Source organism: Ranitomeya variabilis, chromosome 3, assembly GCF_051348905.1.
Source record: "Ranitomeya variabilis isolate aRanVar5 chromosome 3, aRanVar5.hap1, whole genome shotgun sequence".
Lineage (NCBI taxonomy): Eukaryota > Metazoa > Chordata > Amphibia > Anura > Dendrobatidae > Ranitomeya > Ranitomeya variabilis.
Genome location: NC_135234.1, coordinates 395,687,908 through 395,702,200, shown reverse-complemented (window position 1 = coordinate 395,702,200; position 14,293 = coordinate 395,687,908). Strand labels below are relative to the sequence as shown.

General features: G+C 43.8%; 1 protein-coding gene across 2 annotated transcripts in view; it reads left to right on the top strand.

Moving 5' to 3' along the window:
* The window catches only part of LOC143816119 (ultra-long-chain fatty acid omega-hydroxylase-like), a 56,910-nt gene that overhangs the window by 22,452 nt on the left and 20,165 nt on the right, over positions 1 to 14,293 (top strand). For both annotated transcript variants that reach the window (XM_077296115.1, XM_077296114.1), the window contains exon 4: positions 776 to 829. In XM_077296115.1, coding sequence (XP_077152230.1) covers positions 776 to 829 — 54 coding nt within the window. The remainder of the gene's footprint in view (positions 1 to 775; positions 830 to 14,293) is intronic.

Below are 14,293 nucleotides of genomic sequence, written 5' to 3'. Positions count from 1 at the left end.
TGGATGACAAATGATAAAAAAAAATCATCTGAGATTTCTGGTTGAAAGTCAGACAATTTTTTTTTATACACTTGTGTGAATTTAGCCAGACAGTGGGCAACCACTGAAGCACTTTACTGGGTCATCTTTCATTTTGCCATAATTAAATATATGTTACCCAATGGTAGCATGCAGCCTGCAACGCCTTGTGTTAGGCGCTGTGGCACTGCCCAGTCTGCATGTCCGCTGCAGTTTGTAGGAGGCAGGTTCATTATATAGTCACAATTACATTAGAGCTCTGTGAATTTTATAAACCCACAGGGCAATGAACCACGGCTATAGTGACCGGTGGCATCTATCGGCGGGCAGGTGGATGTGCTTTGGCTATGTTCGTTTGCAGTGTTGCTCTGTGATTTTGGAGAATAAACTGTCAGTGACCAGTTCCGTTGTCATTGTTTTATGGTGTCATGTATTTTGTTATTCAGAATTGTATTTGTTTTTGCTGCTATGTCTTTGACCGCCACCACATGTATTAATATAATATATTTTAAGAGGTTGTCCACTACTACGAAAACTCCTCCTCATTCCTCATGTTTGCTCCAGTTAAAATAAAATGTACATTTCTAGACGGTAATGGACCTAAATAAATGCATTACTTCTTCATGACACTTATTAATAGCAACTTCAAACATGATACTACACTATTCACATTTCTTGACTTCGGCATCTCTTACATAAACTGCAACATATTTTTTTTCTATCTTTCTAACGATCACTATTATTTTTTTGTTCACAGCTGCCATTGCACCGAAAGATGAATTATTTTATGGCTTTCTAAAACCTTGGTTGGGTAAGTTAAGTTTCTTTTTTTCCATATGTATTGACGTGTTAGGATAGGATATGATTTGTGTGCACATGAGGACGGTAATATAGCTATTTCTGCATCTAATATCTTTTGGTGGTTGGTTTTCTTTTTTTTTTTATAGGCACAATTTCTGATTGTAAATACTCCATGACCTTAGCATTAGAGTGAAAAGATTAGCTGCCATGATGTCTACACTGCTTGCATAGAAAATAAGAGACCAAGCTCCTCTATTTCTCTGTAGAGGCATGCACATTATACAGCAACACTGAGCAGTGTAACTGTGATCTCAGCTCTGGTGTGAGGTACAATACTCACCTCAAGCAGCAGTCATGTCTCTGTCTGTCCACATCCAGAAGCATGTCCTCATTTCATTTCTACTCCCTATAGACTTTCCTAAGCTGCAGCATGTACCCTAATTTCTCTGTGCACAGACTCTGTAGAACTATTTCACCCTGTAATTCAGAGAGTGCGATCAGTGCAGGAAAAATGAGTGGTTGAAAAGAGGACAAAAAGACATTTGTCTCTAATAGAATATATATTTTCATTGCTTGCACTATTGATTCATTTTTGGAAATAGAAATGTCTTTAAAGGGAAGGTGCCACCAGTTTTCTTGTAGTTTAAGTGCATAAGCAGGAAATATCTAATAAAAAATTCCCCATGAAGAAGTGTGGATGAAACGCGCGTCGGGGTGGAGGGACGTGGCACGGACCCGCCATTCATAGTAAGTCTCATTGCATGGGCTTTTAGCCTGCATATAGTATAATATATGGTGGTGTTTGGCTGTTGTATATATTGATTTATATACACACAAAACTAAATAAATATGTTGTGCAACCACAAAATTATATACTACCTATAAATATGATACACAACTACAGCATATGTTAGATCATATTTTATTAAATCATAAAAATTCCAAATTACATAATAACCATAAATAGGGGAAGACAGATATATGGATAAAAGAAAATTCATACAGGAGTATACCGTATATTAAATTTACATAATCATAATAAATACACAACCGCCTCATATTAATAAATTAAACCAAATGGGTATCATAATTAAGGGGTGCGTAAAACAATATAGTAACCACTGCATTAGATGCCCACATTCCGTAATCCTCGAAATAATAGAGTAAAAATAGCTCTAGCACATATAAATAAGGCAATTACGCCATAATGTAAACATATGAGAGTAAATGCTGTAAATAGGCAGTAATATCTAGGCAAAGTGCCATCGTGCAAAAGAGGAGATAAAGTGGTATACTAACCAGTGGAGGAGCCCCGTAACAGCCTCACCTGCCCGACGCGCGTTTCCCCTGAGCTTTGACAAGGGAATGAGGTAACGGAGATATGAGGTAGTATTTAACTAAGAAGTGACCAATCAGTATTGTGAACCGTAATCATTAATTAAATACAGCCGCGACTCAACGTGTCTAGCACCATGCATGGTATGGCAGGCGTCAGTAACCTCCCACATGACGCGTCTCCATGGAGCGCACCACGTGGGGGAAAGCGACGCCTGCGTGCGTTCCACCCTGAGCCGCACAGTTGTTCGGACGTGACGTAGATATGTAAAGTGAGGGAACAGAAGTCCCTGTGTGAGCACTCCACACCGGAGCGCACTACAAAGGAGCGCACAAATTACAACAGTGAATATGAAGGTAAGAAGAAGTGAGAACATGATGATAGAATAACAGGTGAAGAACAAAACATAAAATGAATGCATATTAATGCATGTATATATAAATTAGTACATTAAATAATTTAATCGCGTATAAATTTAATAAGAATAAAGTGACAAGTGCAAAACTAAAGATATGTGTACAAAATCACAGTATTATAATTAAATACAATATACAATAATAACATCAATATGGCGAAAGATCTGAAAGATATAAATAATGGAATAATTAATAAAATATAATAAACATAAACAACATGATCAGAATAAAATAATGAAGGATATATTCTATAAATAACATACCTAATTATGTAAACAAGCATTACAAAATAAAATAAAAAATATATGGAAGAGGAAAAGAACGCTTAGAGAAAAGGAACAAAACGAATGGTCTCATTGAGACCCTTGGGTGACATAGTATCCAGAACAGTAATCCATCTAAGATCTTTCTGTGCTAGAATTTTTTTCCAATCACCTCCCCTGTTATCAATAATGATTCTATCTATACCACTAACCTTAAAAGAAGAAGGATCACAGTTGTGGTATAGCTAGTAATGCCGAGGGATTGTTTTTAGCTCTGCGATATTACTGATTTCTGCTGCTGCTTTGATATCCAGGACATGTTCTCTAACTCTTCTACTTAGTTCACGTGAAGTCAGTCCTATGTATAATTTATTGCAGGACATTTAGCACTGTATATGACACCAAAAGTTTTGCATGAGATGTTATGCGTGATCTTATAGGTCTTTGAGTTGGAGGAATTAGTAAAGGACTTAGTTGTCTCAATATTTGGGCATGCAACGCATGACCCACAAGATTTGCAACCCCAAGAGGGTCCCTTCGAATCGAAAATATTCTTTGCTTTAGGCTCAAAATTGCTCTTGACAAGCATGTCTCTTATATTTTGTGACCTACGATAGGTGATTGTGGAATGTTTAGCAATACACCCAGAAAGAGACTCATCTATTTTCAATATATTCCAATATTTATTCAAGGCCTCCCACATTTCACCATTCCTAGCATTGAATGTAGAGATAAACCTAACTACATCATTGTCCTTTGGTAATCTTCGTTGATACAGAAGATCAGATCTTTTTGAAAAGATCTTTTTGTTGTATATATTGGCTATATTGGGAATGCTGGCCGTCTCCATCTATTGTTGGCACATAGTCTGATTGTAGCATGCTATTTTTTCAGGATGTCCGTGCACTGAATCTAGGATGCTGACTGCCATATATCCCCAATCTATGGAATTTTTTATTAGATATTTCCCTTTTACAGCATACAGCGATACCCCATATGTGCTCAGAAACTCTTGTTTGAGCAAATGTCAGAGCTTGGAAGGGAAGAAGCGCTATTTGATTTTTGGAGTGCAAATTTGTCTGGGATAGACTGCGGACACCATGTCGCATATGGAGAGCCGCCAAGGTTCCAAAACAGCATGAACACACACAAGTGACCCCATTTTAGAAACTACACCTATCAAAGAATTCCTCTAAGGCCGGTTTCACGCATCCATTTATTTCCAGTACCGGAAAAAAACTATACCGGAGATGGGGGTATTCCACAGCTGCCACCTGCAATGTAACGAAATAAATGAATGAAATACCGATGTGGGTTACCCCCTATTTTCTTGAACCAACCAGGCAAACCCACAGCTAGGGGCTGCAACCCTCAGCTGTCAGCTTAAGCAAGGTTGGTTATCAAGAATAGAGGGATCCCCACCCTGGTTTTCTTAAATTATTTAAATAAATAATTTAAAAAAACGGCATGGGGTCTCCCACATTTTTGACAACCAGCCTTGCTAAAGCTCACAGCTGGGGGCTGGTATTCTCAGGCTGGTAAGGGGCCATTGATATAGGCCCCCCCCAGCCTAAAAACACCAGCCACAGCTGCCCAGAAAAGGTGCATCTATTAGATGCGCCTATTCTGGCGCTTTGCCCGGCTCTTCCCACTTGCCCTGTAGCAAATGGGGTTCATATTTGTGGGTTTGATGTCACCATTGTAATGTCAGGTAACATCAAGCTCACGGCTTAGTAATGGAAAGGTGTCAATGACACACCTATCCATTACTAATCCTATAGTTATATGTTAAATAAAAGCACGGCCAGAATAAAATCCTTTATTTGAAAAAATTACACAGACTCCTTTTATATTCTAAATTAAACCATACTTAACTGCAATGCCTAATTCCTGTGAAGCCCTCAATCTCCTGTAATAAAAATAAAATTAAAAAAAACAGCAATATGCCATACCTGTCTATTGTTCTGTCCCACGCCGTAATCCGTGTCTGGGGGATAATTAGTTTTCAACCTGGACGGTGCCAAGATGCGACCGTCCCGGCTGAAAACCACTGGTGAATGAGATGCTGAGAGTGCAGCATCATTCAACAGAGGTGACATCATCGAGGCTGGGCTGAACTGCGGTGACCTCAGGACCGTGGGAAAATGCCAGTGATGATGTCACCGCTGGTGAATGATGCTGCCCTCTCAGCAGCTCATTTACCAGTGGTTTTCAGCCAGGACAGTCGCATCTTGGCACTGTCCAGGTTGAAAACTATTTAGCCCCCAGATATGGATTACAGCGTGGGGCACAACGACAGACAGGTATGGTATATTGTTGGTTTATTATTTTATTTTTATTACAGGAGATTGAGGGCGTCGGGGATTAGGCGATGCAGTAAGTATGGTTTAATTAATTGAGAATAATAAAGGATTTTATTCTGGCTGTCTTTATTTAGCATCTAACGATAGGATTAGTAATGGATAGGTGTCTCATAGACACCTCTCCATTACTAAGCCGTGGACTTGATGTCACCTGACATTACAGAGGTGACATCAACTCCACAAATATGAACCCCACTTGCCACCACTATAAGGCAAGTGGGAAGAGCCGGGGGAAGTGCCAGAATTGGAGCATCTAATAGATGCACCTTTTCTGGGCAGCTGCAGGCTAGTGTTTTTAGGTTGGGGGGCCTATAACAATGGCCCCTTACCAGCCTGAGAATACCAGCCCCCAGCTGTGAGCTTTAGCAAGGCAGGTTTTTTAAAATTATTTATTTAAATAATTTAAAAAAACATCGTGGGGACCCTTCTATTCTTGATAACCAACCTTGCTGAAGCTGACAGCTGAGGGTTGCAGCCCCCAGCTGTGAGTATTGCCTGGTTGGTTCAAGAAAATAGGAGGGAACCAACGTTGGGTTTTTCATTCATTTTTTTCCATTAGATCGCAGGCGGCGGCTGTGAAATACCCCAATCATCCGCTCCTGCTGTCACTGTTATTAGCGGCAGCGGGTGTCGGATGATGGGGGCAAGAGCCCCAAAAGCCCCCACCTGCTGTCATCCTTCGGACTTTAATATAATTCTCATTATTCTCCTCTGCTCGCGGCGATCGCCGGCAGAGCAGGGGAGAATGATGAGAGCATCTTCAGCACCCAGCGCCGATGAACAGCGCTTACTGTAACGCTTTTACCCCGACGGCCGTCTGTGTAGTACTGATGCGGCACACGTGTGCCACAGATAGTACACACACAGACACAGATATCTCCGGTACCGGTTTTTCCAGTGCTGGAAATATCAGGACGTATGACCCCAGCCTTAGAATGAGGCTATCCTTGAAAGAAATTAGATATGGATATTAGTGAGACTCGCAATCTAACACTGACAGAGAGACCGGCTGTAGTGATTAGTACTAACCCTCAAAAAAGGAGAAAACCATTCTATTTCTCACTTTAATATAGCTCAATAAATTCCATAGGTGAGGAGGAGAGTTTAAGTGTTTATATTTTGCATAGGGGACTGTAGCAATTGACGTTTCTCAAGACAAGCTCTTTAAAAATGTATCTGTAATCAGGTGTTTTCTATGTAATCTGACAGCAGCATAATGTAATAACTACTGATGAGCGAATATACTCGTTACTCGAGATTTCTCGAGCATGCTCGGGAGTCCTCCGAGTATTTTTTAGTGCTCGGAGATTTATTTTTTAGCACCGCAGCTGAATGATTTACATCTGTTAGCCAGCATAAGTACATGTGGGGATTCCCTAGCAACCAGGCAACCCCCACATATACTTATGCTGGCTAACAGATGTAAATCATTCAGCTGCGGTGCTAAAAACTAAAACTCCGAGCACTAAAAAATACTCGGAGGACTCCTGAGCATGCTCGAGAAATCTCGAGTAACGAGTATATTCGCTCATCACTAGTAATAACTAAGATCATAATTCCAGCGATGTGGCACTTAGTTTACCGAGTGCGGCAGTTGTGACAGAATCGGTTTTCTCTACTGCAGAATGCTGAGCCCTGTGTAACACCCCACACATCATAGAGTTTCAGCTTTTTCTGTACAATGTATATTAACAGAAAGCTGCTAATCAGTGGTGGTGGGAGTGTGTAGGGGGAACAGCAAGCATGAGGCAGCTAGTCAGATAGTGATAACCTCATTTGATTAAAAACTAAACTCATTGAAACGGAAGCACACAGCCTAGTGAGTCACACATCACAGTAATCAGTGTCCCCACTCCTACACCATGGTGCTCTCAGCACTTGTAGCAAAAACCTGCTTATACATTCTCTTTGTAAAGTGTGGGCCATTTATATGGATACACCTGGGTGGGCCACTTATAAAGTTGCATCCAAAATGGCTGACTTCAAAATGGCCGCCATGGTCACCACCCATCTTGAAAAGTTTTCCCCCTCCCATATACTAATGTGCCATTGCCTTGCCTACACTCATCCCTTAAGTAAGCACCATGTTTTGGATGAAATAAAGATTAATTTGCACTACTGATGGGTGCCACAATCTTTTACCTCTCAGTAATAGACATGTTTTTTTTATAAGCCACACTGCTAAAAGACTTCTCCCATTTTTGGCGCAACCATCGGCTCGAATGTCACCCAGTGACGGGCTGTTTTGGCTATGTAACTCCAGTAAGTTGGCTTAGTGTGTACAGTGGGTGTATAAGCAGCATTTTTCTTTGAAGTGTATGCAGCGCTTAACTTGTGGTGTCATAAATATCTTCTGTATACGGTAAATGCTGATTCATTGTGTGTAAAAGGTATGACTTTCCATTTCTTGACTCCCTCACTGGACTTTGCTGTTAGGGGCCGAGTACGTGATATGTTTGCTTATGTTATCTATCTAGTGTTTAGAAATAAAATTGCTTTAAAGAAGCACTCCTCTCATCAAAGTTTACATCCTCTTAATATATTGCAATTGTCATATTCTATACAGTCCTGTTCATCGTTATTGGCACCCCTTCGTTTTTGTCATAGACTGTACAATATCTTCAGAAGCAATTGGAATGTACCATAGTTATATACTTGTGATTTTTTAATTTGTGGTCCAAAGTAATACAACAATAAAACATTGTTTTTCAACATACATGTTTCAAAGAAGAAACATAATAAAGAGCAATAAAGCCACCCCTAAGGGTACATTCCCACGGTCAGTAGTCCAACCTGCGGCATCCAGATGTTACAGTATAGTGGATGGAATTTCAAGAAATGCCATGTCCTCTATGCGTGTACAGACGCCTGCGGAGATGGACATGCGACGCATCTTTCCAGACCGCAGCATGTCAATTTATAATCTCACCCATACAGTGTATTGGACGTGGTGATTCCGCATGGTTCAATGAACACATGCGGAATCACCTGCATTCAAAAGCCGGCAGCCCTTTGGATGCAGCGGACATGTGCTGAGTCCAAAGCGCTGCCAATTACTGACTGTGTGCACATACCCTAATTAATACTTGGTTGCACACCCTTTGGTATTGATGATAGCCTCAAAACCTTTCTTGTAGCCATCTATAAGCTTGTTGCACTTCTCATCTGGTATTGTCTCCCACTCTTCCTTTGCAGTTTGTTCAAGCTCTTGAATGTTTGCAGGGTACTTTTTCCCAATGGTATATTTCAGCTCACCCCAAAGATTTTCAATGGGATTGAGGTTAGAAATCATTGATGGCCATTTTAAAACGGTCCATTTTTTCTTTTTCAACCATTCCTGTGTACTTTTGAATGTGTGCTTTGGGTCATTGTCTTGCTGGAGGAGAAGGTAGCAGCCGGGTCAGGAGGTGAAGACAGGAATGTTTTTTTTGCAGTCAAAAGAGACTTCCTGTTTCTACACAGAACAAGCAAAAGAGAAGAACTAGTTGGGTAGAAAGGCAAAATGAGCAATTGTAAGTACAGTGCTATATAATTTGATGATTTCAATAAATTTGTTACGAACATTACACACATCACTCACGGCTAACGGAAAACGGGAAGACGTACTACATCGAGATGCCACACTCACGCTAAACTGGTCCTTGTACAGACTACAAAGACCTTAGCTGCACCACTAAAAAACACCACCTCGGACCTGACTTCCTAAAAGGCCATCAAGGGGCTTCTCATACCTCCTGAAGAATCAGAAAGAAGTCTGCAACACACTGCCAACAAGAGGAGTAAAATGTTCAGGAACATCCGAAAAACCATGATGAGAAAATTAAAACATGTTTATATAAGGTAGAGAGAGAAAGCTAAGAGTAGCCAAAAGTAATCAGAAGAAGTATGACCCCCTGAAATCTAAAGAGATGAAAGTAAGAGGAACTGGGAAAACAAACAGAATCACTGCAGGAATTCAACTGGTGTTTACCATGCAAGGTAATATACTTTGTGGAAGGGCTGGAACTCCTAAACCCGAGTCCACCTAGAGGTACAGCCAGCAAGCAGGTGCAGTGAAATGTGAACATATAAAACCCAACCCAGAGTGTGATAGGGCAGACCAAAATGGGAAATGGAAAACATCTGGAGAGGAGCAAGCCAAGAAGGGGTGACCAAAGACAGTTGGAACCATCAGCATTTGGACAGGCAAGAAAAGACTATAGTTCAGTAGACAGGGGAACCGATCACAGACTAACAGGTTAGGCTGATCAAATCCCTAAACCGAGCCATGACAATATTAATATGATAAAAACTTTGATGGGAGTGCTTCTTAAAGTAGAACATTTCACAATTTTATAATTGCACATTAACAGTTCCTCGGAAGCCTCCAGGATAAAGAGCATGATTCATACAGGCAGTTTCATCTGTTTGAACCAACTATCCCACAGTTATACAACCTTTGACAATAGAGACTATGGTTACCAAACTGCATAGGAAATATTGAAGTAAAAATACAATACCAGCTTACTGCAAATCACATGCAATATAATGAATATCACAACAAGCTGGCTCGCAAACTCAAAATGCAATATTATACGCAATACAATTGTAGAAAGATTTAAATAGCTTTTTCAATTAACATATATATTTTAAAGCAATACTTTTTTCTCCCTACTCCAAGCATTGTGTAATTAAAGTAGTGATGTGTGTTAAATTAAACAATGCCCAACCAGTTCACCCCCCCACCCCCACTGTTTTTACATTTGCAATTGTGTATTTTTTCAGCCATTCATACAGGTCCTTCTCAAAAAATTAGCATATAGTGTTAAATTTCATTATTTACCATAATGTAATGATTACAATTAAACTTTCATATAGTATAGATTCATTATCCACCAACTGAAATTTGTCAGGTCTTTTATTGTTTTAATACTGATGATTTTGGCATACAACTCCTGATAACCCCAAAAACCTGTCTCAATAAATTAGCATATTTCACCCGACCAATCAAATAAAAGTGTTTTTTAATGCCAAACAAAAAAACCATCAAATAATAATGTTCAGTTATGCACTCAATACTTGGTCAGGAATCCTTTGGCAGAAATGACTGCTTCAATGCGGCGTGGCATGGAGGCAATCAGCCTGTGACACTGCTGAGATGTTATGGAGGCCCAGGATGCTTCAATAGCGGCCTTAAGCTCATCCAGAGTGTTGGGTCTTGCGTCTCTCAACTTTCTCTTCACAATATCCCACAGATTCTCTATGGGGTTCAGGTCAGGAGAGTTGGCAGGCCAATTGAGCACAGTAATACCATGGTCAGTAAACCATTTACCAGTGGTTTTGGCACTGTGAGCAGGTGCCAGGTCGTGCTGAAAAATGAAATCTTCATCTCCATAAAGCATTTCAGCCGAGGGAAGCATGAAGTGCTCCAAAATCTCCTGATAGCTAGCTGCATTGACCCTGCCCTTGATGAAACACAGTGGACCAACACCAGCAGCTGACATGGCACCCCACACCATCACTGACTGTGGGTACTTGACACTGGACTTCAGGCATTTTGGCATTTCCTTCTCCCCAGTCTTCCTCCAGACTCTGGCACCTTGATTTCCGAATTACATGCAAAATTTGCTTTCATCAGAAAAAAGTACAGCTTCTGCCGCTGTTTATGGTTCAAAAGTGGCTTTACCTGGGGAATGCGGCACCTGTAGCCCATTTCCTGCACACGCCTGTGCACGGTGGCTCTGGATGTTTCCACACCAGACTCAGTCCACTGCTTCCTCAGGTTCCCCAAGGTCTGGAATCGGTCCTTCTCCACAATCTTCCTCAGGGTCCGGTCACCTCTTCTCGTTGTACAGCGTTTTCTGCCACATTGTTTCCTTCCAACAGACTTACCATTGAGGTGCCTTGATACAGCACTCTGGGAACAGCCTATTTGTTGAGAAATTTCTTTCTGGGTCTTACCCTCTTGCTTGAGGGTGTCAATGATGGCCTTCTTGACATCTGTCAGGTCGCTAGTCTTACCCATGATGGGGGTTTTGAGTAATGAACCAGGCAGGGAGTTTTTAAAAGCCTCAGGTATCTTTTGCATGTGTTTAGAGTTAATTAGTTGATTCAGAAGATTAGGGTAATAGGTCATTTAGAGAACCTTTTCTTGATATGCTAATTTATTGAGACAGGTTTTTTGGGTTATCAGGAGTTGTATGCCAAAATCATCAGTATTAAAACAATAAAAGACCTGACAAATTTCAGTTGGTGGATAATGAATCTATAATATATGAAAGGTTAATTGTAATCATTACATTATGGTAAATAATGAAATTTAACACTATATGCTAATTTTTTGAGAAGGACCTGTATAATGTTAGTTCATGGCTGTACTCAGCGTCGGACTGGAGCACCTTGGGCCCACCAGAGAAAATCATTCTTGGGCCCCACTATATAGCTACATAGAAATAAATAAAAGACCACCAATTGTGCGGTAAAACATGCTAATATCAGGGTATAATATAAGGTAGTACATGTCTTAATTATGTAGCAGGGGTTGGGGTAGCCCCCTCAAAGAAAATAAAGTAGCCCCCTCATAGGGTACAATGTATCCCCCTCACAGAATATAATGCAGCCCCCTATAGAATATAATGTAGCCCCCCCCCCATAGAATATAATGCAACCAGCCTCAGAGTATAATGCAGCCCCCATAGGGTATAATGTAGCCCCCTTAGAGTATAGTGCAACCCCCCTCATAAGGTATAATGCAACCCCTTCATGGAATATAATGTAGCCCCCTCATAGGGTATCACGCTGCCCCCTCTCATAGAGTATCATGCAGCTCACCCTCATAGGGCATCATACAGCTCCCCCCCATAGGGCATCATGCAGCTCACTCCCCCCATAGGGCATCATGCAGCTCACTCCCCCCATAGGGCATCATGCAGCTCACTCCCCCCATAGGGCATTATGCAGCTCACTCCCCCCATAGGGCATCATGCAGCTCATTCACCCCATAGGGTATCATGCAGCTCACCCTCCCCATAGGGTATCAGGCAGCTCACTCTCCCCATAGGGCATCATGCAGCTCACTCCCCCCATAGGGCATCATGCAGCTCACCCCCCATAGGGTATCATGCAGCTCACTCCCCCCATAGGGCATCATGCAGCTCACTCCCCCCATAGGGCATCATGCAGCTCACTCCCCCCATAGGGCATCATGCAGCTCATTCCCCCCATAGGGTATCATGCAGCTCACCCTCCCCATAGGGTATCAGGCAGCTCACCCTCCCCATAGGGCATCATGCAGCTCACCCTCCCCATAGGGTATCAGGCAGCTCACCCTCCCCATAAGGCTTCATGCAGCTCACTCCCCCCAAAGGGCATCATGCAGCTCACTCCCCCCATAGGGCATCATGCAGCTCACTCCCCCCATAGGGCATCATGCAGCTCACTGCCCCAATAGGGCATCATGCAGCTCACTCCCCCCATAGAGCATCATACAGCTCACTCCCCCATAGGGCATCATGCAGCTCACTCCCCCATAGGGCATCATGCAGCTCATTCCCCCATAGGGTATCATGCAGCTCACCCTCCCCATAGGGTATCAGGCAGCTCACCCTCCCCATAGGGCATCATGCAGCTCACCCCCCCCTTGCCCCATAGGGCATCATGCAGCTCACCCCCCCTTGCCCCATAGGGCATCATGCAGCTCACCCCCCCTTCTTGCCCCATAGGGCATCATGGAGCTCACCCCCCCTTGCCCCATAGAGCATCATACAGCTCACCCCCCTTGCCCCATAGGGCATCATGCAGCTCACACCCCCTCCTTGCCCCATAGGGCATCATGCAGCTCGACCCCCCTTTGCCCCATAGGGCATCATGCAGCTCACACCCCCTCCTTGCCCCATAGGGCATCATGCAGCTCACACCCCCCCTTGCCCCATAGGGCATCATGCAGCTCACCCCCCCTTGCCCATAGGGCATCATGCAGCTCACCCCCCTCTTGCATAGGGCATCATGCAGCTCATGCCCCCTTGCCCCATAGTGCATCATCCAGCTAACCCCCCTTGCCCCAGAGGGCATCATGCAGCTCACCCCCCTTGCCCCATAGGGCATCATGCAGCTCACACCCCCTCCTTGCCCCATAGGGCATCATGCAGCTCACCCCCCCTTGCCCCATAGGGAATCATGCAGCTCACACCCCCTCCTTGCCCCATAGGGCATCATGCAGCTCACACCCCCCCTTGCCCCATAGGGCATCATGCAGCTCACCCCCCCTTGCCCATAGGGCATCATGCAGCTCACACCCCCTCCTTGCCCCATAGGGCATCATGCAGCTCACCCCCCCTTGCCCCATAGGGAATCATGCAGCTCACACCCCCTCCTTGCCCCATAGGGCATCATGCAGCTCACACCCCCCCTTGCCCCATAGGGCATCATGCAGCTCACCCCCCTCTTGCATAGGGCATCATGCAGCTCACGCCCCCTTGCCCCATAGTGCATCATCCAGCTAACCCCCCTTGCCCCAGAGGGCATTATGCAGCTCACCCCCCTTGCCCCATAGGGCATCATGCAGCTCACACCCCCTCCTTGCCCCATAGGGCATCATGCAGCTCACCCCCCCTTGACCCATAGGGCATCATGCAGCTCACCCTTCTTGACCATAGGGCATCATGCAGCTCACACCCCCTCCTTGCCCCATAGGGCATCATGGAGCTCACCCCCCCTTGCCCCATAGAGCATCATACAGCTCACCCCCCTTGCCCCATAGGGCATCATGCAGCTCACACCCCCTCCTTGCCCCATAGGGCATCATGCAGCTCACCCCCCCTTGCCCCATAGGGCATCATGCAGCTCACACCCCCTCCTTGCCCCATAGGGCATCATGCAGCTCACCCCCCCCATACAACCAGCCAGGACTCAATAATAAAAAAAAAACACAAAAAAGCACAATACTCACCTCCCCTCCTCGCTCCCACGCTGACTCCAGCAGCCGCTCTGCTCCGATGTCAGGAGCAGTACTGCTGTCAGCCTCACACACAGCAGGTGCGGCATGAAGTGACGTCATCGCGCACCTGCTGTGTGTCAGCGGCGAGGGGAATCATGGGAGAGGGAGCGTCATCTGACACT